Source organism: Cetorhinus maximus, chromosome 20, assembly GCF_964194155.1.
Source record: "Cetorhinus maximus chromosome 20, sCetMax3.hap1.1, whole genome shotgun sequence".
Classification (NCBI taxonomy): Eukaryota; Metazoa; Chordata; class Chondrichthyes; order Lamniformes; family Cetorhinidae; genus Cetorhinus; species Cetorhinus maximus.
In genome coordinates, this window is record NC_135898.1 from 23,708,463 (window position 1) to 23,733,919 (window position 25,457).

At 47.5% G+C, this 25,457-nt stretch overlaps 1 protein-coding gene across 1 annotated transcript in view; it reads right to left on the reverse strand.

Annotated features, from left to right (window-relative positions):
- Window positions 1–5,763, reverse strand: part of LOC144694961 (prosaposin-like) — a 174,515-nt gene extending 168,752 nt beyond the window's left edge. The window contains exon 1 of the mRNA XM_078565771.1: window positions 5,675–5,763. Coding sequence (XP_078421897.1) covers window positions 5,675–5,717 — 43 coding nt within the window. The 5' untranslated portion in view covers window positions 5,718–5,763. The remainder of the gene's footprint in view (window positions 1–5,674) is intronic.
- Between the last annotated feature and the right edge of the window lie 19,694 nt (window positions 5,764–25,457).

Genomic DNA, 25,457 nt, shown 5'->3' on the forward strand with positions numbered 1-25,457 from the left:
TGTTGCATCACAACAGTGACTACTGTTACAGACACGAGGATGAGGGGAACTGAATTATTATTATTCTTATTTGTCCCTGGCAATGGTAGCTTTTAATTTCTAATTTAATTTGTTTCCCTTAGCATCCTTTCCGTTGCTGGAATGGGCTGTGGTGTGTTTCCCACATCCTGGTTTATGAGGCCCAATGTTAAAAATAACCCCGCAGCAAATTCTTTAATGTGAAGCAAAGCTAGAATTTATTAACACGTTCAAAACCCAAGGAATGGATCGTGATGCACATTCACACTCAGGAGCATACGAGGTAGAAATGCAGAGAAAGAGAGAGAAAGAAGTTACAAATTACGAGCTACTTACAAAAAATCAAAAAGGCATTGGCATTAATTCATACGAGTAGAGTCCTGTAGCACAACGTTGGAGATGAGGAGTCACAAATAGCTCTACCTTTGTCCAGAGCTAGAAGGTGCAGATGTCTCATCTACTAATCCTTTCTGTTGGCCTGGCTTGAATGTTCATACAATATAAGTCACGTTCCATTGGAACAGATAAGAATCTTCCAGAACTACCAGCATGTGACCAGCTGCGGCCATTTTATCAGCCCAGCAATTGTCTATATTTTTTTAAAAAAGAATTTCAACAAGAGAATAAGGAAGAGAAAAAACTTTCTTTCAGGTTTTTTTCCTTCATGCATTCTTGGCATGACAATGCACTTTAAAAGTATTGTATTTGACATAAAGTGCTTTGGGATGTCCCGAGATTGTGAGAAGTGCTATATAAATGCAAGTCTTTCTTCCAGCATTTTAAAGTGCAGCCAATTTATGTCACCATGTTAGGTGGGGCACTTAACAAACATATGAACATGTGAGTTAGGAGCAGAAGGAGCCCACTCAGCTCATCAAGCCCGCTCTGCAATTCAATAAGATCATGGCTGATGTCATTCTAACCTCATTTCCACATTCCCAGCTCTCCTGATAACCTTTCACCCCCTTGCTTATCAAGAATCTATCTAGCTTTGCCTTAACAATATTCAAAGACTTCTGATTCTACCGCCCTTTGAGGTAGAGAGTTCCAAAGACTCACAGCACTCTGAGGGAAAAGATTTCTCCATGTTAAATGAGCGACGCCCTATTTTTAAACAGTGACCCCTAGTTCTAGATTCTCCCACAAGAGGAAACATCCTCTCCACATCCACCCTGTCAAAACCCCTCAGGATCTTATCTGTTTCAATCAGGTTATCTGTTACTCTTCCAAACTCCATCAGATACAAGCCTAGCCTGTCCAATCTTCCCTCATAACACAACCCTCACTTTCCAGGTAATAGTCCAGTAAACCTTCTGTGAACTGCTTCCAACACATTTACATCCTTCTTTAAATAAAGAGACTAAGACTGTACACAGTACTCCAGATGTGGTCTCACCAATGCCCTATAACAGAAGCATAACCTCCTTACTTTTGGACTCAATTCTCCTCACAATAAACAATATCATTCTATTAACTTTCTGAATTACTTTTTTTACCTGCATACTAGCCTTTTGCAATTCATGCACTAGGATATCCAGATCCCTCTGCATTTCAGAGCTCTGCAATCTCTCACCATTTAGATGATATGCTTCTTTTTTATTCTTCTACCAAAATGGACAATTTCACATTTTCCACATTGTACTCCATTTTCCAGATCTTTGCCCACTCACTTAACCGATCTATATTGCTTACTAGCCTCCATATGTCCGTTTCACAACTGAGCTCCCTATGTGTCTTTGTGTCAACAGCAAGCTTGGCAACCATACCATCAGTCCCTTCATCCAACTCGTTTATATAAATTGTAAAAAGTTGAGGCCCCAGTACTGTGGCACACTACTCATTACATCTTGCCAAACAGAAAATGACCCATTTATGCCTACTTTTTGTTTCTTGTTAGCTAGCCAATCTTCTATCCATGCCAATATGATAACCACTGCACCATTGGTTTTTTACTTTCTAAAATAACCTTTGACGTGGCACTTTATCAAATGCCTTCTGGAAATCTAAGTACAGTACATCCACCGGCTCTCCTTTATCCACAGCACATGTTACTTCTTCAAAGAACTACATTAAATTGCTTAAACATGATTTCTCCCTCACAAAGCCATGTTGACTCTGCCTGATTACCTTGAATTTATATAAGCGCCCAGCGATAATGTCTTTAACAATAGTTTCTAACATTTTCCCTATGACAGATGTTAAGCTAACTGGCCTGTAGTTTCCTGCTTTATGTCTCCCTCCCTTTTTCAATAAAAGAGTTACATTCAACATTTTCCAGTCTGATGGAACCTTTCCCAAATTTAGGGAATTTTGGAAAATTAAAACCAATGCATCAACTATCTCACTAGCCACTACTTTTAAGAGCCTAGGATGAAGTCCATCAGGACCCAGGGACTTGTCAGTCCTCAGCTCCAACAATTTTCTCAGTACCACTTCCCTGGTGTTTGTAATTTTCTTGAGTTCCTCACTCCTTTCCTTTTCCTGATTTACCTCTCTTTCTGGGATGTATCCTCTTTAGTGAAGGTTTTCACTTTGCATGTTATACAGGAATCTTATGATGATGGACTTGTACATAAGGCTTCTCATGACTGGCGTTTGTTGCTTGTTGCCACATCGATCTACAGCATGCACACTGTGGTTAGAATGATCAGGGCAAACCAAGCTTCATGTGAAGCAGATTTCACAGCAAAGGTTATGGGTAGTAGGAGGAGTTCCGTGTTTATAGGCACAGGTGGAGAAAGGCAATTATCCTTGTAGCTACGGTGTATGTTTCTAAGGGTAATGTTACCAACGCTAAAATAAAAATGCAACAGCAGAGAACAGAGGTAAACACACAAGACACTGTTGCAAATTCCTTAACCTCTCGATGTAGTGTAAAGGGTTAATGTTATATGTGTAAATAGCAATCTAAAACATTTGTGATGTACGATCACATGACAGAGTATGCCGGGAGATAGTTCCCTGTGAAACCTCGTGCTAAGCCTTGTACTGTACATAGTTAGTAGAATGTCCAGTCAAAGGTAAGGTTTGCCAACTGCCTTCAGCAGTCTCTATTAATCCTGACAAGGACAACCTCATTCATCCATGAACCACAATGATGATAACAGACTCAAAATCTGATTCCTTGTTCTGGTAGAATTCCTTGGACATTTGTTACCATCTCGCCTCACATGACTACTTCATAGGCCAGGGTTTTTACCTTGTCTGGCGGGCGTGGTTGGCAGGCCTGGGAGCAGTCATGAAGATGGCCGCCGCCCGCAATCTGGCCCCTACGTCGATTTCACGCTGGCTGGCCAATTACCGACCAGCCAGCATGAAACGTGCGCGGCAGCGCAGGTGGGGCCGGGAGGAGGGCGAGCGTGGGAGTTTGCGCATGCGCTGTGCTTTCCAACAGTGTGCTCATAGAAATCCTGAAACCGGAAAAATATTTCAAAGATGCTGAAATTTAGCACATGGTAATTGCAGTTAATAACTGCATCATTCCGCCCCCCCAACCCCACTCCCCTCACACTGGACACAACTAGCCCCTGGGATATTAAAAAAGAACCTTCTAGAAAATGTTTGGTTGAGAAAAGGGAAAGTGCGAACGTTGGTAATAAGGACAAGTTCACGCCCTAAACAAAGCTGCACCTTCAACAAACTGATGCCACATGGAGCAAAGAATGTGGACCGACTTGCTTCACATGCAAGACTGAACCAGTTCATTCTCTACATAGCTCCGGGACAGAGATATGAGCTGTATGTTGGTCAAAGAGACTTCAATTTTCCTTTATAAAGTATGTCCCAGGAACACACCGCAGATCTGGCACCTGCACGATCCTACAATAGAGAAACTCAAGGGTACAGTGAGGAGAAGAGAGACTGTATCCAATCATACTGTGCACAAAGGAGGATAGTGGGGTGAGGGACGATACACCTATCTCTGTTTGTGTGTGTTAAATCTGTAATGAATTTAACTACAAGCTGCATTAACTTTTGAAGTTTGGAAGTAAAATGCTAGTCCTTGTTCTGTTAATTAGGTCGATTTCTTTTCGAACATTTTGGGATACAGTGCTGAGCAATTGGAAACATAACATGTGGCAAGTATAACATGCTTGAGAGGAATAGGTGAGTTTAGGCATATGGTTCCCAAAGCTTTTTACCACTGGGTGCTTCCATCACCTCATTTCTGGGTCTGTTCTAGACTAACTGATAAAGATCGATTGTCAGAATTCATCAACAATTCCACTGTTGTTGGGTCATGAGACTACCAGGAAATGCACTAGGCAAACTTCAGTCTATTTGTCATCTAGCAATTCCGTGTTGGTAGCTTAAACCCGCTCTAAAATAAAATTCATGCCCTCCTAATCAGCAACTTCAATCCACTACGTAAAATGCAAGCTTTTCTAACCAGCATCTCAAACTCCCTGAAAGTGAAATGTTAGTTAATTTAACGAGAATCTTAAACACACCATGAAATATATAAACGTGGGCACTCTTTAAGTTTTCTTGTTGCTGAGAAACCCCAGGTGTGGACTGTGGTGATTTTGCGAAATAGCTGAACATTGGCTTGTTAGCAAAGAAAAACACCATTTCCAGCAGAATTAATCTATGGATCACAACCTGGAGTGAGGGCCATTCTCAACTGCAAGGAACAGGTCAACCATTAACTCTCCCTCTCATCATTTCACCCAGATCCCAAACAGGACCCCTGTGAGGTGAGAAGACATGTTTTTCAGTGAGTTTATGTAACTTCACAGAGTGAGGGACAGAGTCCGTAGGTGTCTGTTCACATCCACAGCACAGCACCCCAGCTGTTAAGCAAAATGCGTTACCATCTACAAGAGCTGACCAACTGAGTTAAATAGAAATTCAAAAACGACAACACGGTCCCAAGCTCTATGTTGAGTTTGTGGCTTTTAGCTAAGGCAGCGAAGGGAGTATTATATCTGCTCTTAGCACCTCCTCAATTAGGGATGGGACGATCACTCCAAAGGTTGGCCGCTATCTTGTGAATTCTTAGCCCTTGTGCGTTTGTCAATCGTGCCGAGCATGAAACATGTGACTTGAATAAGATGGACAGAAGGCAGCCCAGACTCCAGAGTACAGACCCAGGGGAGGGTTATCACTTTCGGGGAAAATAAGTAAAGCCAAATAAAGAAATGAGGAATAGAATCAGCTTTAATTTTAATACCCAGAGCGTTCAGAGCCCAGCTTCTGATCATTGCCTGTGCACACGTAATATCAGATGAAGGATTGTTAACCTTGGGACCGTATTGTCATTTCTGAATTTCTATTTAACTCAGTTGATCAGTTCTTCTAGATTGCTAACCCTGGGCTTGAGGAGAGATTTTGACAGCCCAGCATTTCACACTCCAGAATCATCCTGGTACGAGGCGAGGAAAGCACTGGACAGGCACAACAGTGTGGACAGAGAGCCCACCTCAGCTTTTCACTGAGGTACAACTAAACACATCAGTGTCATTGCGCACACAAAGTGGAAACAGATTACAATTTCAGATTACAATCTGAGCAGCAATGATACAACCACTTAAAAGAAGCCACATAACAGTGTGAAGCGATGAACACTGATTGTCAGTGAAACTCTGCCCTCTGTCAGTGCGTGTGAGGCTCCTGCACGAAAGAAAATAATTTTGCACAACAGCTAACATCTTACCTGGAGAGAAGGATAAAAAGACAAGGAACAGAAAGAGAGCCATCTCTGCCTCCTTACTGTACAAACCACACTGACTCTCTGTTATATAGAAAGGATAACCCTGACCATAGGCTTCACCGGCCAATTACAGGATAGTGAGTGTGCAGCAGGAAAGGTTCACCCAATAGAGGCCATGCCTTGCCCTCATCTCCACCCATTACTCAAACTGACAGGTTTATTGCAGTGTGCCAGCTCTTAAAGCGGTATCACCTTTCAGTCACTGAGTTAGAATTAAAATTTCATGTGCAGGGGAAGTGACTTTAAGTCTATAACTTATTCTCTTCAAAGCCACTAGTGAAGTAATTCAGGAGAATTTCACATCTTTTTGATAGAAGTTTTCTTGTGGTTTACTTTCACACTCACATCCTACATTTTCAGTAGCAAAAAACATTGAGGCTTGGGTTATACAAGTCTCAGACAGCCAGGCCAGGCTGCCTACATTTTATATTCCACAGGACCACAGTCAATGCTATGGTAACATCTCTAGAAGGGGTTTTTATCCTACATTTTGTAGGAATGCATTCTTGGGAGTTGGAAGCAAATATTGCAGGGTAGCTCTTCAAAAAAGTTTGATGTTTTTTGCTTACTGTTCATTCTTCAGTGGACAGAACTCACATCTCGGAGTCAGAAGGCTGTGTGTTCAAGCCCAGCTCCAGAGACTTAAGCACAGACGGAAAACTGACGCTCCAGTGCACTGTTCACCGAGCGCTGGACTGCCGGAAGTCCTGTCTTTCAGATGAGACACTAAACAGACCTGGTGGACATAAAAGGTCCAATGGTGCCACTTTGAAGAATATCAGGGCAGTTATCCCTGATGTTCTGCCAATATTTATACCTCAGGCAATATCACAAAATAAACACAGCATCTGGTCTTTATCATGCTGCTGTTTATGGGAGCTTGCTGTGCACCAATTGGCTGTTGCATTTCCTATATTCCAACAGGGACGACATTGGATCATAAAATTTACAGCATGGAAGGAGGCCAATGGTTTTTCAGACAGAGGGTTGTCAAGATCTGGAATAAGCTCCTTGAAAGGGTGGTGAAATCAAATTTCAATCTTCAAAAAGCAATTAGACATGTCCATGTAATTTTCTGCTTTCAGGGCAAAAAGATGACATTTGGGGCTAAATTGGACAGCATGTGCACGATGGGCTGATTGGCTGCAAGATTCTAGGATTCTCTTCGATCTCCCATGAAATAACAGAGTTGAAGGTGGTGTGAATGAGGTGTCAATGAACTTTCAAAAGGCATTTGATAAGATCACAGAATTGTTATGGTGCAGAAGGAGGCCATTCGGCCTATTGTCCAAATGAGCATTATGACTTAGTGCTGCTCTCCTGCCTTTTCCCCGTACCCTTGCACATTGTTTCTATTAAAATAATCATCGAACGATCTCTTGATTGCCTTGGTTGAACCTGCCTCAGAATTTCTTCTCTCAGAGGGTAGTGAATGTCTGGAATTCTCTACCTCAGAGAGTTGTGGAGGCTAGATCACTGAAAGTATTTAAAGAGGAGGTAGATAGATTTTGAAATATCAGGGAGTTGAGGGTTATGAGGAGCTGGCACGAAAGAGGAGTTGAGGCCTGGGGCAGATTAGCCACGATCTTATTGAATGGCTAGGCAGGTTGGACGGGCTGAATGGCCTATTCATGCTCCTATTCCTTATGTTCTTATGTTCTCCACCACACTTCCAGGCAGTGGATTCCAGGCTCGAATCACTCGCTCTGTGAAAAAGTTTTTTCTCACATCGCTTTTGTTTCTTTTGCAAATCACTTTAATTCTGCGCCTTCTCATTCTCGATCCTTTTATGAATGGGAACAGCTTCTCCCTATTTATTCTATCCAGCCCCCTCATGATTTTGGGCACCTATAATCAAATCTCCTCTTAACCTTCTCTCCAAGGAGAACAGTCACAACCTCTCCAATCTGTCTTCATAACTGAAGTTTCTCATCCCTGGAACCATTCTTATCAACCTCTTCTGAACTCTCTCCAATGTGTTCACATCCTTCCTATAGTGTGGCGCCCAGAACTGGACACAATACTCCAGCTGAGGTTTAACAATTGTCTTATATAAGCTCATCATAATCTCTCTGCTCTTGTACTCTATGCCCCCATTAATAAAGCCCAGGATACTATATGCTTTATTAACTGCTCTCTCCAGCTGTCCTGCCACCTTCAATGTTCTGTGCACATATACACCCAGGTCTTTCTGCTCCTGCATCCCCTTCAGAATATCAGCACTTATATTGTCTCTCCATGTTCTTCCTACCAAAATGCATCACCTCACACTTCTCTGCATTGAACTTCATCTACCACCTATCTGCCCACTCCACCAACTTGCCTATGTCCTTTTGAAGTTCTACACTGTCCTCCTCACAGTTTACAATGCTTCCAAGTTTCGTATCATCTGCAAACTTTGATATTGTTCCCTGCACACCAAAATCTAGATCATTAATATATATCAGGAAAAGACAAAAGTGCCACACAATAGATGTGAGGAAAATAAAGGCCCATGGAATTGAAGGGACAGTAGCAGTGTCAATACAAAACTGGTTAAGGGACAGAAGTCAGAGAGTAGTGATGAGAGTTTGTTGTTCAGACTGGAGGGAAGTATACAATGGTGTTCACCAGGGGTCTGTATTATCTTTCTGGTATATGTTAATAATTTGGGTATAGTTTCAAAGTTTGCAGATGATGTGAAACTTGGAAAGGTTGTAAGCCGTGAGGAGGATAGGTAACTGACCTCAGGGAGGTACAACAGGCTGGTAAAAGGGGCAGACACGTGGCAGATGAAATTTAACAGAAACGTCTGGAGTGATGCATTTTGGAAGGAAGGATGAGGGCAGGCAGTGAACTCAGCAGTGCCATTTTAAAGGAGGCGCAGGAACAGAGAGACCAGGTGGTTGACAAACACAAATCCTTGAAGACGTTAGCAAAGGCAAACAGCATCCTTGGCTTAATAAATGGAGGTATAGTGCCGAATTTCTATAAAACATGAGTTGGACTAATTCCCGACTTCGGAACCTGCACCCACTGCCCCACCTGATTCCCGCCACAATTTTGTCTCAGGGAGGCGTGGGTGGGATGTGGGCGGGTTTTGTAATTCAAAATTGGGTGTGGGCTCGGGTGTGGGCCTGAAAGAGTTTGGGTTGGAAGGCAGCTGCCCGTCTTGTGCCCAGTCAAAGGGCAACTCACGGCGCCGTTCAACGTGTCCCACCCAGATACAACCCTGGGAGGCCACTGGAGGGGAACTGTGAATATTGCCCTGTAAGTACTTACTGTGCATGTTGCTGAATGCTGAATCATTGCTGTTCTTTGACAGCTGGCCCACTAAGAGTATTTAATGTACTGATTAGCCATTCCTGTGTTGGCTGTTGAGCTGCGATGTCGCCACTCTAACCTAGCCTCTTGTACACCCTGCTGTAACAACCTTTTGAACCTCATCCCTGAAAATCGCTGGGCAAAATCATCCCAGAAATTGGCAAAGTCCAATATCAGGCAGGAAAAATGGTGTTTGACCCACTGACAGCAATTGCGGCTTTCTCTGCTGTATCATGCAGCATTTTGTTTAAAAGACAGAGAGGCATGGGTTTCATATCAGATGGCTGGAGGGGCAGCCTCTGATTCGCCCGCCCCACCGTCACCTCAGGCCTTCAGTAACAGTGGGGTCATATTTAAAGGCCCCCCCCACCTCTGCACGGGGCTGGTGCTCTCTAAGGGATCGAAAGCTGGAAACTCATGGCTGCCAAAGGGGCGAAATGTGCTGCCCCCAAATTTAGCGACACCTCCCTCGGGCGCATACTGGACGCAGTGGAGGGCCACGCCAAGTCCTCTACACCCACCCTGGGTGAAGACCAGCAAGCAAGGTCACCAATCCAGTATGGGAGGTGGTGGCAGTGGTGATCAATGCCGATGCCCTGCAAAAGAGAACAGCCACCCAATGCCAAAAGGGGATGAATATTCTCCGCTTCGCCAGGGTCAGTCACTTTTCTCATCACTCTCAACTCACACACTCCAAAACCCATCACATATCCACAGGGATCTCACTCACTGCCAGTTCAAGGGACATCACCATTCACTCTCTCACAAGCACCTTTACCTGCCCTGTGGATCATGTCCTCATCCCGTCCTTGGCACCACTCACCATCCACACATGCCAGGCATCCTTCTCACCTGGCCTAGCAGGCATCCTGCTTACACTCTCTCCACCTGTATTCATGCAGGACAAGCTGGTTCACAACAAAAGGGAGAGGTCACAGGCTGGTGGAGAAATGCCCAACATCAAGGTCCTTACAGGCTTAGAAAATAAAGTCATCCAGCTGGCCGGTGAGAATCTGGACCGTTCCTGTGTTGATGGTGAGGTCAGCAGTGCTCAACCAAGTGAGGACCCAGCAGTGCAACATCCATCAGACACCCACACTGTGACTCAGTTCCCCTGTTCCGCAGTCCCCTGCCAGGCACTAATTATCTCTCCTTGCTTTCACAGGCACATCGGGGAAGCAGCCGAGCGGCTCCACGAGCCAGGTCCTTGACTCAAGCCCCGAAGACTCCTCGGAAGAGGAATCAGATGGCACCCTAATTGAAGACACGTCACAGGGTTCACCCACTCCCTCCACCAGCACAGAGACACACACCTCGGTGGGACCTAGTTCTAGAGTAGCTGCAGGGACACAATCTGGTGAGCGCATCACACTGTCTGATCCACAAAGGCGGTAGCAGGGTCTTCCCAGGTTTCCGGCACTTGGAGGACTTCTGGAGGCCAGAAACCTGCTGAGTCCGAGTCCAATGGGGACCCTCTGGACTCAATCATACCTCAGTTGCTGGAGCTGCAAAGGCAAGCTCGGCAACATCAGGAAGGGATGTCCGCTGCACTCCTTAGATTGCAACGCACAAAGGAGGAGTCCATCTGCCTTCAGTCTGAGGTGATAGTGCCAGCATGCCAACGCACCGAGGTCAACATGGCGGCCGCCATGGAGACCTGGGCTCAGGATATTGGCCCTGCACTGCTGCAGGAGCTGCATTCTATCACTGAGGAACTTGCAAGCATCCATGATGTGTCAACGCAAGAGGAGGGGCAGGGCATCTTGAGCTCACTCCAGTTGCCCCTCCCTCTCAAGGAGTCAGTCAGGGGCCCTCGGGCACCCATAGGGAGGAGGATCAGCAGGTGCATACTCCGGGGCCCTCCACCCAGGTGACTCCGGGAGTGTCCGGCCCATCCGAATCCCCTCTACCTGTAACCCCTGCAGCTCCAGATCTGCAGGCCGAGGAAGGTGCCACTGGCACATAGCAGGGCCCTGAAAGCAGGCCGGGGCCCTCCAGGCCTCAGCCCACCGGGGTCATCATAGACAACAGGGCATAGCAGTCAGCGGGCCACCTCCAACTCTACTGTGCATGTCGGGGGAGCACCAAGACATAGTGGCAGGGTTAGAAGGGTCAGGAAAATTTAGTTGCACAACGTGGGCACGGGTGTTAATCACTTGTCCTTAATGTTGACCATTGCAAATGGGCTCCCAAGGATGTCTCCTTGTCTATGTCTCCTTGTTATGTTGATCAGTGTTTGTGTCAATTAGATGTGAAACCTTGTTTCCTGCACAAAATGAAGGTTAGTGTCGCAGTCCAGGACCTCTCCCCTGTGCAGAGTGTAACCTCTTGAGTGCAATGACTGTTCAGCTTTAAAGTCACTGTCCAGATCAGTGATCCGGGCACCTCCTTGTGGCTTGTGTTAGCTGCACGAATCTCGTACCCAAGCGTCACCGGGTTCCGCGATGCTCTCTGTGTGCTCCTGGCACCTTTTAAATGGAGCTGTCCCCACCACCCCCTCCCCCCCACCCCCATTGCGACACCATTCCTGACAGGGGAAGATGTGGCGCTGAAAGGAACAGGTGATGAAGCCTGCCAAAGAATCAAGTTGGCTTAAAGTCCATGTGGCCACTGTTTCTCAGCAGTGTCTCGATGATATGACCCTGTTCGCAGAGTGTATGTGTGCTGCCCTCAGTCAGACAGGTGTCAGATGTTCCCAGATGCAATGCTAAGAGTGTCTCTCAGGAGTGTCCTCACTGCATCTCGTCATCATCCTCCAGGAATCTTACGGCTATGAGGGCCTCCCGACTATGCCTCGCTTGTCTGGCCAGTGCAATGGCCTCATCGCCTGCACCCTCTCCTTCCAGAACCTCATCACCCTCATCCCCTTCAACTTCCTCCTCATCGGAGGGAGACGTGCAGCTCTTGCATCTCCTCATCATCCAGGCCCTAACCCCTTTGCATCACCAGGTAGTGTAGCACGCAGGCAAGCCAAAATATTGCACGCCACCCTCTGGGGAGCGTACTGCGGTACTCCACCAGATCTCCCCAGGCACCGGGACCTCATTTTCAGGATACCAATGGTGATGCTCAACCAAACTCCAGGTAGCGGCATGAGCCTCGTTGTATCTTCTGTCACCAGGAGTCTGAGCCACGTGCTTTGTGGGTGACCCTTGTCCCCAAGGAGCCAACCCTGCATCCTGTGTGGTCCCTGGAAGATGTCGGGGATCTGAGACCTGCTGAGGATGTACGAGTCGTGGACGCTTCTGGGGTATCTTGCACACGCCTGCATGATCTGTTAGTTATGGTCACAGGCCAGCTCAACATTGAGACAGTGGAAGCCTTTGTGGTTCACATGCTGAACTGCTTGTTTCCAGAGAGGTTTAAGAGCCACATGGGTGCAGTCACTGGCACCTGCATCTGTGTGAATCCCGAAAACTGAGCAAAGCCTAGCATCCTTGCTTCCCGGCTCACCTGTTCCCTGTCGAAATTGACAAAGGCATCTGTGAGCTCCTGATGGAGGCTTGTGAGATCCCACAAAGGTCCCCAATGGAGCCCTGGAAGGAGCGACTGCTGTAGAAATTGAGTGCAGCGGTAACTTTAACTGCCACTGGCAGTGGATGCCCTCCCAAGTCCCCAGGGTGCCAAATCCTGCAGAAACTGGCATATGCGCATGACCAGCTCCCTTGACATGCGCAGGCATCGATAACACTGGTTCTTGCTCATCTGCAGGTAACACATGTGCCATCTGGAGGTCCTGGGTCTAGCGATGCACCTACGAACAACGGCTCTGTGGGGTTCACCCTCTGCATGCGGAGGAGGCTGTGCTGCCCCTTGGTTTTCAGCGTTCTGTTCCTTCCTTTGGTGAGCCAGGCGTGTCTGTCACATTCTTCTCCTTCTTCCCTCCTGCCTATAAGCAATGTGGCAGACAGCGAGATCACCAGGCTCCATGTTCCTGATGGTCTCCTCACTGCAGTATCAAAGAGAGAGACGCAAGGGTCAACAATTGTCTCCTAAGGACTATTCTTGGTCAAGTCATCACCTGTGGCTGCCTCTCAAGCCCCCTTACCGCATGCTGGAGAGTCCAGGCCACCACATGGATGCCCGGTGTTTAGTGCGCATGATGGCTCACCATGCCCACACCCAGCACCGTCGCACACCACATGACCAAGTGGCGGCAGAGTTGACCACTCGACTGCATCCTGAACTCTCAACTGAGGCACGAGCATTTTCCTAAGCTGGACTCCAAGGCTTTGCGGTTTGCTTGTACCATGAAGGTGGCATTTCAGTGTCAACTGAAACATAATACAAGGGACCAGGAATGCACCCCCTCCGTCAGTGTTCGAGGACCACCTTTCCCAACAGGACCCTTGGGCTTGCCCAAATGGGCGATGGCTCCGCAGCATCATGGCAGTCATTCGAGTTTGAAGTTTGTGCTCGAGAGGTTAACAGCAGAGGAGCAATCGTTGGCACTGTGAGGAGTTACTGCTGCTTGAGCGGGCACAGTTACTTGACTAGGCTGACTCCAAGCATGTCAATTGAGCTCAAGCTAAATGCTCTCAGCTGCAGTGGAGTGCTCACCTTTGACATGTTTTGCCATTAGCCCGGCTGCTTTCTTCCCAGCCCACCACCCCCATGGCAAACCCCACCCTGCCCCTCCCTCTTGGCACTGTCACCCTTGCCCTGGGGTTGCCTCCTCACCCTTCCCCTTTTGCACTGTCGCCCTGGCCCCAGGACCACAAGCCAGCCACAAAGAAGCCACTGCGGAGACTTGCCTGTGCCCCTCCACCACCCCCCACCCCAAATCTGCGGAGCCGCTGGGATCATCGCAAGTGCTGTGCAAGGCTGTGTGCACGGACCTCCAAGTTCTCCTCGAAGCTGAGGCCACCAGCTTCGTGCCTTTTAAAGGCAGCTGTAAATCACACTGTCATGAAAGCACGTCGATGTGGGATTTAAATCTGACATGGGGCGGGGTGGTGATTCAGGCATGTGGCCCCGATAATTATATGCAAACTTATTACGATTAAGTTCCCGACACTCGATGGTGGGAAACGTGACCAGCCATTGGCAGGGTGAGGGGACAATTGAGTCCTGAATTGACGTCATTGGGAAACACGACCAGGGCCTTCTCACTCCAATCTCGCCATTAATACACCCGCTGCGAAGTGGGGGAGGGGCTGGTGGAAAATCCCCGCCCCCCTGGCCTTTAATAAAATCATTCTGCGGCAGCTCAGACCATTCTGCACTTGGCCACGGCAGCACTTTTCAGCTGCTTCACCCCCTCACTGGCAACTCAGGCCCGCTGACTCCCTCAACAGCCATCTGAATGCAGTCCCCGTCGGACAGGGCAGTTAACCTATGCTTGCCCCCAGAAGCACCACAAAACAAGCCAGGGGATCTCCCCAAAGATCTCGAGCCCTAACTGCATTGGTGAGATGAGACATGGCTTGCTATCCTGTCACTTGTTATGAAATGCTGAGGCCACCAAGCCTGTGCTATGCAAACCCTTTCCTCATAAGGCACATACAGAGCAGTGCCTTCTCCTCACTAGCATTAGATCCCATAAGGCTAATCACTGGAAAGGCTATGGGCACCACACACCTTATATATAAATGGACATACGAAGTATAGGCAGGAGTAGGCCATTTGGCCCCTCATGCCTTCTCGCCATTCAATAAGATCATGGCTGATATGATTCTGACCTCAATGCCACTATCCTGCCTCCCGCCAAACCCTTTGATTTCCTTATTATTCAAGAATATATGTATCTCTGCCTTAAAAACATTCAGTGGCCCTGCCTCCACTACTCTCTAGGCAGAGTTGCATAGGCTCACGACCCTCTGAGAGAGAAAGAAAAATTATCCTTATCTTCGTCTTCACTAGCAGGCCACACATTTTTAAACTGCATCTCCTAGTTCTAATCTGTCCCACAAGGGGAAACATCCTTTTGGCAACTATTCTGTCAAGCCCCCTTAGGATCTTATTTGTTTCAATAAGATCGCCTCTCATTCTTCTGAAGTCTAATGGATACAGGCCCAACCTGTCCAACCTTTCTCACAAGATAAACCCCTCACCCCAGGAATCAGTGGAGTGAACCTTCTCTGAACTGCTTCTAATGCAGTTATATCCTTTCTTAAATAAGGAGACATATTTATATATATATGACCTGGGTATATGCCGAAAGCAAGTGACCTTCTGTGCTCCGGCAAGGTGAGTGAAATACCCCTAAGAGATGTTCAGCCTGACATTGCTGCAAGGGACATGTGTCCTTGCCAAAGACACAGCAGCAATGTCAATGGTGAAAGGAGGCAAGAATTACCTGGAGAACTCTTGGAGGAATCTCCAATATTAATGCCGCGGTGAGCCACGACACCCATTCTTTCCCTCTTCTACTTGTGGGAGAAGGAGGTGCACAACTCCCAAGAGCTACAGAGAACCGGGGGGGGGTGGGGGCAGGGGGAGGGGGGCGGGGGTAGACCCAAATCTCCATGCTATCCGATCTGTTGAAGGACAACGATGGGTTAACTCCTTGTGTGAGATTCTGCTGAAGTTACTAGTTTGAGTGGTAGCAGACAGGCATTTAGCCAGTCAAGAATTAAAGGTGCAATAAACAAATATATCAAATATAAGGCAATATACTTTGGTACAAACAACATGGAGAGATAGTATAAAATAAAGGGCACTATTTTAAAGGGTGTGCAGGAGCATGGAGACCTGGCATATGTACATAAGCCATTAAAGGTGGCAGGACAAGTAGAGAGAGCTGTTTCTAAAGCAGGCAGTATTCTAGGCTCCATTAATAGGGGCATAGGGTACAAGAGCAGGGAAGTTATGATGAACTTACATAAGACGCTGGTTAGACCTCAGCTGGAGTATTGTGTCCAGTTCTGGGCACCACACTATAGGAAGGATGTGGATGCATTGGAGGTTTACGAGAGGTTTATGAGAAAGGTTCAAGAGATGAGACACTTCAGTTATGAGGAGAGATTGGAGAAGTTGGGAATGTTTTCCTTGGAGAGGAGAAGGCAAAGGGGAGACTTGATAGGAGTTTTCAAAATCATGAGGGGCCTGGACAGAGTAGATAGGGAGAAACTGTTCCTGCTCGTAAACAGTCGAGAACCAGAGGGCACAGTTTTAAAGTGTTTTCCAAATAAAGCAAATGCGAAGTGGGAAAAAACTTTTTCACACAGCGAGTAGTTAGGGTTTGGAATGCACTTCCTGGAAGTGTGGTGGAGGCAGGTTCGATCGAGGCATTCAAAAGGGCATTGGATGATTATTCAAATAGAAACAATGTGCAGGGTTACAGGGAACAGGCAGGAGATTGGCACTAACTTAAAATGCACAGAGAGCTGGTGCAAACACAATGGGCTGAATGGCCTCCTTCTACACCGTAACAATTCTGTGATTCTGTGATCTTGCAACCACAATAGCGGAAGGGATCAAGGCCTGCTGACCTTAAAAAACCAGACAATGGAGGGAGATCGGCTCAAGAACTGTGTAAATCATAGGGGAGTAAGCGTGAAAGACTGGCCTTCCTGAAAATGATTATCAGTGGGAACTAAGTTATTTTGTAGACGAATTTTAAAATTAAAAAGAATATCAAGAACGAGGACTGAGTTGCCAATCAGAACTAAAGGTTTGGGGCATTGCCAAATTTGGAGAGGAGATGGCCAAGCCAGCAGGAAGAAATGGTGTAAAATATGAAACAAAATCAGGATACATTCCCATTCCTGCAGGTAGTCCAGGAAGATGCAGGGCCTGGCCAACTCCACCAAGGAGCCCACACACACACACACATTCGGAAGACCACCGAAGGGTGACTGTAAGTATTAAGTTAGGGAATTAAGTTTGCCTCTAACAGGATGGGGTCCTAAGTAACACAATTATAGTTGCAGTTGTAACTTGTGATTGCTGAATGCAGCCCTCCTCTAAGGATTCTGGATAATACAATAGTGATTGTGAGTTATCAGAAGAACTTGTCTCATTGGTTATTCTATTCGAGCCATACATTTGTAATTCTGGTGTCATGAGTTTGAGTGTAGAGGGTCTCTGGGTGAGGAAGAGAATTCCCAACACTGGAGGAGACAGCAATACCCAGTGCAGTGGCTCTGTTAATTAATGACGGTATTAGCACATTAGAGAGGGATGGCCTACATTCAGAAGACCAGGATGTAGAAGCAGTTTTAGTTGAGATGAGGAATGATAAAGGCAAGAAGTGACTTGTGGGTGGGGTACAGACCCCCTAATTGTAACTACGCAGGAGGACAGAGTATAAAAGAAGAGATAATGGGAACTTGCTAGAAAGGTACAGCAATAATCATGGAGGATTTTAATCTACATATGCACTGGGAAAATCACATGGGCAAAGGTAGTGTAGATGAGGAGTACATAGAATGTTTTCAGGATAGTTTATTAGAACAGCATGTTCTGGAACCAACTAGAGAGCAGGCTAAACTAGACCTGGTATTGAGCAAGAGATAGGGTTAATTGATAACTTCCGAGTGAAGGCATCCCTAGGTAGCAGCTATGATAATGTGGTTGAATTTTACATTCATTTTGAGGGAGGAACGAGTGCATCCAAGACTAATATTTTAAACATAAATAAAGGCAATTATGAGGGCATAAAAGCAGAGTTAGATAAAGTGAACTGGTAAATGAGATTAATGGAGATGTCAATAGAAGTTCAGTGGCAGACATTTAAAGGGATATTTCAGAATACACAAAATATATACATTCCAATGAGAAAGAAAAATTCCAAGGGTAGGGCCCACCAGTTGTGGTTAACTAAAAAAGTTAAAGACAGTATCAAACCTAAAGAAAAGCATATAATTACGCAAAGACAGGTGACAGGTCAGAAGATTGGACAGAACATAAAGAACAGCAAAGAATGACAAAAAGATTAATAAGGGAGAAAAGTTAGAGTATGAGAGAAAGCTAGCTAGTAATATAAAGACAGATAGTAAGAGTTTCTATAGATATTTAAATAAGAAAAGAGTTAATAAAGTGAGCATTGGTCCTATAGAAAGTGCTTCTGGGGAATTGATAATGGAACTTAAGGAGATGGTGGATGAATTAAACAGGCGTTTTGCTTCAGTCTTCACTGTAGAGGATACAAGTAACATCCCGGAAATGGCTGTAAATCAGGGAATGGAAGGGAGGGAGGAACTCGGGAAAATTCCCATCACCAGGGAAGTGGTATTGAGCAAATTGTTGGGGCTGCGGGCTGACAAATCCCCAGGTCTGGATGGACTTCATCCCAAGGTCTTGAAAGAAGTGGCTAAGTGAGATAGTTGATGCACTGGTTTAAATTTTCCAAAATCTCCTAGATTCAGGGAAGGTTCCATTAGATTGGAAAAAAGCAAATCCAGCTCCTTTATTCAGACAGGAAGCAAGAAACTATAGGCTGGTTAGCTCAACATCTGTCACAGAGAAAATGTTAGAACCTATTACTAAAGATGTTATAGCAGGTCACTTAGAAAAATTCAAGGCAATCAGGCAGAGTCAACATGGTTGTGTAAAAGGGAAATCATGTTTAACCAATTTATTGAAGTTCTTTGAAGGAGTCACATTTACTGTGGATAAAGGGGAACTGGTGGATGTACTGCACTTCGATTTCCAGAAGGCATTTGATAAGGTGCCACATCAAAGGTTATTGCAGAGAATAAAAGCTCATGGTGCAGAGGGCAACATACTGGCATGGATAGAAGATTGGCTAGCTAACAGGAAACAGAGAGTTGGCATAAATGGGTCTTTTCTGGTTGGCAGGATGTGATGAGTGGTGTGCCACAGGGATCAGTGCTGAGGCCTCAACTTTTTACAATTTATATAAATAACTTTGATGAAGGGACCGAAGGAATGGTTGCTAAATTTATTGATGACACAAAGGCAGGCAGGAAAGTAAATTGTGAAGAGGGTGTAAGGAGGCTACAAGGTTACATAGATAGGTTAAGTGAGTGGCCAAAGTTCTGGCAAATGGAGTATAATGTGGGCAAATGTGAAATCATTCATTTTGGCAGGAAGAATAAAAAAAAAGCATATTATCTAAATGGTGGGAGATTGCAGAGCTCTGAGATTCAGAGGGATCTGGGTGTCCTAGTGCATGAATCACAACAGGTTAGTATGAAGGTACAGCAGGTAATTAGGAAAGCTAATAGAATGTTATCATTTACTGTGAGGGGAACTGATTACAAAAGTAGGGAGATTATGCTTCAGTTGTACAGGGCATTAGTGAGACCACATCTGGAGTATTGTGTGCTGTACTGGTCTCCTTAATTAAAGAATGATGTAAATGCGTTAGAAGCGGTTCAGAGAAGGTATACTAGTCTAATGCCAGGAAAGGATGGGTTGTCTTATGAGGAAAGGCTGGACAGGTTAGGCTTGTACCTACTAGAATTTAGAAAAGTAAGAGGCGACTTAATTGAAACCTTTGAGATCCTGAGGGCCCTTGACAGGGTAGATGTGGAGAGGATGTTTCCTCTTGTGGGAGAATCTAGAACTAGGGGTCACTGTTTAAAAATAAGGGGTCGCTTATTTAAGACAGAGATGAGGAGAATTTTTTTCTCTCAGAGGGCAGTGAGTCTTTGGAACTCTCTTCATCAAAAGGCGGTGGAGGCAGAGTGCTTTTTTTAAGGCAGAGCGAGATAGATTCTTGATTAACAAGGGGGTGAAAGGTTATCGGGGGTAGGCAGGAATGTGGGGTTGAGGTTAAATTCAGATCAGCCATGATCTTTTAAAAGGTGGAGCAGGCTCAAGGGGACGAGTGGCCTACTCCTGCTCCTAATTCGTATGGTCGTATGACATCTACGAAACATTTGGGTGATGGCAAGTCCCCCCTCCTAGGTGCACTTGTCTGTGAAGAGCAGCTAGGGTGGAAATGGAATTGTGTAACTCCAAGGTATGAGTGTTTAGCCAGGGAGGCATTGAAAAGCAGTATCTGGGTACCAGCGTAGCTTTAGAAGAAGGTTATTAAGAGGATGCTCTGCATGACTTTGTCCCATGATCGCCTTGTGTTTCTCGGGTGGCAGATCAGTGGCTAAAAGGAATGGCAGCTGTGACCCAGCACCACAACCCATCCAGCCATCGGGGGAGCTCACCAAGGGCTGAGCAATCAGAAAAGGAGGCCGAGGGAATCCATGCATATTCAGGGAATCTCACCATCCTCAGCCCTCAGCCAAATGCATCATCTGTTGGCCGGGTCCAAACAAGGAGAGCTGACCCTGCAGAGATGCAGGTAACGCCGTTGCAGAGTGGGCCCTCATGGGACCCTGCAGGATGAGGCCAATGGCCATGATCCTCACAGCCACATAGCCAGAAAAGTGAGCAGTCCGCCTCCACCTCCTCTGGAGCAACAAAGGGAGTACCCATGTAGAAGTGTCTGAGAGTGGCGAACACCACATTGGTTTGATCCCTTGTGGGGCACTGTGGTGTTTAGATGAGTGTATTAGTGCAGGTTAATGTTCAAAACATGTACATATTGAAATATTAACCCTTAAGTGTGAAAATTTGGAACTATTTACAATATATTTACAAAATGTTACAGTTTATATGTGGTCAAATATCTTTCCTTTCTCTCCCACCAGCTGTGCGCAGCATCCAGTTGCTGGTACTCACGCCTCACATCTGGTCAAATCCATGATATTTCCACTGCCCTGCCTTTGGTGTCTGCAGCTCCGTCCTCTGGCTTGTATGTCTTGCTTCCACTCCTACAAGATAGCCATCGCGTAGAGTGATGTTGGATGAGCAGGTCTCTGATCACAATGGCATCCTGAATGGACTCCTCATCCCCTCGATGGCGAGGTTATCTGCTTCAGCTCCACGGCCCATCCTGTGGAGTCTTCCTCCTCACCCTCCTCCCACTCTTGAAATTCTTTCTCCCCCTGCCCGCTGCTTTTGACCTAAGGAAAGGCCCCATTCTTTGCCCTGCTCTGGGCCCTTTGCTGAGCTAAGTTATGGAGGGCCCAGCATGCTACAATCAATTGGAGTGCAGTGGGAGGTGGATACTGTAGAGCTACCCGTGTGGTTGGGGCACCTGAACTGCATCTTGAGCAGCCCAAAGGCCTGTTCAATTAGAGTCCTTGTATGAAGGTGGTTTTCATTGCACCTCAGCGATGGTCAACCTAGGCCAGTGAGTGGGCCGCCTGAGTGGCCCTCCTTCACCTCAGTGGGCCTCAAGATTGAAATCGGGCATGTGCGCTAACCATTACAGAATCACAGAATCACACAGTGCAGAAGAGGCCCTTCGGCCCATCAAGTCTGCACCGACACATGAGAAACACCTGACCTGCCTACCTAATCCCATTTACCAGCACTTGGCCCATAGCCTTGAACCATGAACCCACGAATAAGATTAAATACCTTTAATACACGCCGAATATTTCGTAACGAGTTACAGAAAATGCTTAATCATTCATATATTAATAGAGCTGTCATCAACTTCAAATGGTAAAAACAAAAGAAATATTTACATTTGCCTGAGGGCACGAACGTGAATTAATTCCTCCTCAAGCTTCCTTTTATCAACCCCAAGCCTTTGACATACTCTGCCACATTTGATCAGATCAAACTCAAATGGGTTTGAGAGCAACAAGAGGTAGGGCTTGAGATCACTCAAAGAAAGGCAGTTCTCCAAACATTCTGCCAGTGTAGCCAGTGCTTGTCTGTGAACTGATGGATCATATTCATTTCCTCGATCAGAGTGCTTTTCCAGCAATGACTTATTCAACGCGTTCAGGTGACCAGTGATGCTGATGAGAAAAGCCATTTCCAAAATCCAGTTTTCGTCTTCTAATTCTGGGTTACTGCGCAGCCTCCCACGTCTACCGATGTCCTAACCGTGGTGGTCTCCCTGGATTGGGTCATTTTGCTAACTGCGCTTGCGCACCCACAATGCTGATTGAACCGTAGCAGCATGGCCCTGTGCGTGGGTTAATGGTCAACAAAATGTCTCGCAGGCCACACCTGATGGGCTGCACGCAGCCTGTGGGCCGCAGGTTGCCCACCGTTGTCGTATCTGCTCTGAGCATCCCTCTGCGGTTGTCTCATGGGTGTGAGGAGCCACCTCCTCAGGGTCCCATTATCCCACCGTATCCATTTGTGCAGCTGTGGGATTGGTCAGATCATTTCCGGCCACCCTCGTTTCCATAGAATGAGCCGTGGAAACTGCCAGGGTAACAGGCACAGGCGTGCAGGGACCTCTTTGTGGTGTGCACAGGGCAGCTGCACATGCAAAGAGTGGTAGCCCTTTTGGCTAATGTGCTGGCCTGTATTCTGTGTGGGAGCTCTTCTTGCAAGGTGCCACTGTGCCCTGCACCTGGGGAAGGCCAGCTTTGGAGGGGAAGTTGTTGCCCTCTGTGTATGATACGTTGCATCAGTTTTGAAAGAGATGGACTTGGCCACCCCTGGCGAACGGGGCATCGGTCACTGTGTGGATGCATTTGTGTGTCGCTGACTGTGAGGTGCCACACAGGTTGGCTGTGGAGCCTTGGAATGAGCAAGTAGCTTCTATGCTACTGGCAGTGAATGCCTCTGGTGTCCTCATGGCTGCAGATCTTCTCGAAGAAAGGTGAACAGCTCCGAACTGACCTCTCTGGATAGACAAAGCCTCCTCTAGCATTGCCTCTCCCACGTGTCTAAGTGACTCTGTTCTTTTCAGGTGGATACTGCCTCACTCTTTGACATCTCCTTCTTGCTGCACTCATTAGCTAGGGGACGAGTTCAAAGGGAGCAGTGACTGGTGCAGGCCTTGAGGCTGCAGAGGAGCCCATTTGCTGTCAAGTCTATAGCTGGGCTGCACATGGCCTGTAGAGGCTCTTTTGTGCATTACCTGCCCTGGCAGAGAGTCTCTTAGGTGACAGGCTAGCGCTGACTTTTAAAAAATGAAAAAGCTGCAATCGTGATATAGGGCGGAAGGTTCCCTCCTGCCTGTGGCGGGTTTTGTGACAGGCGGGAGTGGAAAATGAGAGAGGCCAAAAATCGGATTCTGGCTGACGGAATTTTCCACTCACCATGGCGGGCTGGGTCTCCCACTGATCCCTGGTGGGAATTCAATTTGCATATATTACCATGTCATGAATGCTCATTAAGAACGGTGCTCGCCGGAATCACATTCCCCCTCCCAATCTACCGGAAAATTAGATCGGTTTGAATCGCATCTGGAAGTGAGTGGAATGCAGCCATTGGCCCTCACTTTGCTCATAACTTTGAGGCGGGTGCAACATTTAAAGCCTACCTGCAACAGCTCTGGATTCTCACCAATTCCAATGAGGTGCTGCTCTGGTGGGGATATAGGATTGGTCAGCTCACTGGCTTCCTCCATTCTCGGAGAGGTTGTCCTCTGCCGGGGTCAGGTAGGGCTGCATACGAGACAGGGACCAGCATTGCGACCTGGTCAGGGAGATGGAGGAAGACATAAACATGGGGGACAATGGGCAATGTTGGGTTTGGAGAGCGGGGGAAGGAGGAAGGAGATATGGGGACAATGGGCAATGGTGGGGTTGGGAGGAGAAGGAAGGAGGAGACACAGGGACAATGGACAATGGTGAGTTTGGAGAGGGAGGAGAAGGAAGGAGGAGACACAAGGACAATGGACAATGGTGGGTTTGGAGAGGGGGGAGGAAGGAGACACAGGGACAATGGGCAATGGTGGGTTTGGAGAGGGGGGAGGAGGAAGGAGACACGGGGATAATGGGCAATGGTGGGTTTGGAGAGGGGGGAGGAGGAAGGAGACACAGGGACAATGGGCAATGGAGGGTTTGGAGAAGGAGGAAGAAGGAAGGAGACACGGGGACAATGGACAATGGTGAGTTTGGAAAGGGGGGAGGAGGAAGGAGACACAGGGACGATGGGCAATGGTGGGTTTGGAGAGGGGGGAGGAGGAAGGAGACACGGGGATAATGGGCAATGGTGGGTTTGGAGAGGGGGGAGGAGGAAGGAGACACAAGGACAAAGGGCAATGGTGGGTTTGGAGAGGGGGAGGAGGATGGAGACACAGGGACAAAGGGCAATGGTGGGTTTGGAGAGAGAGGAGGAGGAAGGAGACACAAGGACAAAGGGCAATGGTGGGTTTCGAGAGGGGGAGGAGGAAGGAGACACAGGGATAATGGGCAATGGTGAGTTTGGAGAGGGAGGAGGAGGAAGGAGACATGGGGACAATGGGCAATGGTGGGTTTGGAGAAGGAGGATGGAGGAAGGAGACACAGGGACAATGGACAATGGTGGGTTTGGAGAGGGGGGAGGAGGAAGGAGACACAGGGACAATGGGCAATGGTGAGTTTGGAGAGGGAGGAGGAGGAAGGAGACGCAGGGACAATGGGCAATGGTGAGTTTGGAGAGGGGGGAGGAGGAAGGAGACGCAGGGACAATGGGCAATGGTGAGTTTGGAGAGGGAGGAGGAGGAAGGAGACATGGGGACAATGGGCAATGGTGGGTTTGGAGAAGGAGGATGGAGGAAGGAGACGCAGGGACAATGGGCAATGGTGGGTTTGGAGAGGGGGAGGAGGAAGGAGACGCAGGGACAATGGGCAATGGTGGGTTTGGAAAGGGGGGAGGAGGATGGAGACATGGGGACAATGGGCAATGGTGGGTTTGGAGAAGGAGGATGGAGGAAGGAGACACAGGGACAATGGGCAATGGTGGGTTTCGAGAGGGGGAGGAGGAAGGAGACACAGGGACAATGGGCAATGGTGAGTTTGGAGAGAGAGGAGGAGGAAGGAGACGCAGGGACAATGGGCAATGGTGGGTTTGGAGAGGGGGGAGGAGGAAGGAGATGCAGGGACAATGGGCAATGGTGAGTTTGGAGAGGGAGGAGGAGGAAGGAGACATGGGGACAATGGGCAATGGTGGGTTTGGAGAGGGGGGAGGAGGAAGGAGACACAGGGACAATGGGCAATGGTGGGTTTGGAGAGAGAGGAGGAGGAAGGAGACACAAGGACAAAGGGCAATGGTGGGTTTCGAGAGGGGGAGGAGGAAGGAGACACAGGGATAATGGGCAATGGTGAGTTTGGAGAGGGAGGAGGAGGAAGGAGACATGGGGACAATGGGCAATGGTGGGTTTGGAGAAGGAGGATGGAGGAAGGAGACACAGGGACAATGGACAATGGTGGGTTTGGAGAGGGGGGAGGAGGAAGGAGACACAGGGACAATGGGCAATGGTGAGTTTGGAGAGGGAGGAGGAGGAAGGAGACGCAGGGACAATGGGCAATGGTGAGTTTGGAGAGGGAGGAGGAGGAAGGAGACATGGGGACAATGGGCAATGGTGGGTTTGGAGAAGGAGGATGGAGGAAGGAGACGCAGGGACAATGGGCAATGGTGGGTTTGGAGAGGGGGAGGAGGAAGGAGACGCAGGGACAATGGGCAATGGTGGGTTTGGAAAGGGGGGAGGAGGATGGAGACATGGGGACAATGGGCAATGGTGGGTTTGGAGAAGGAGGATGGAGGAAGGAGACAC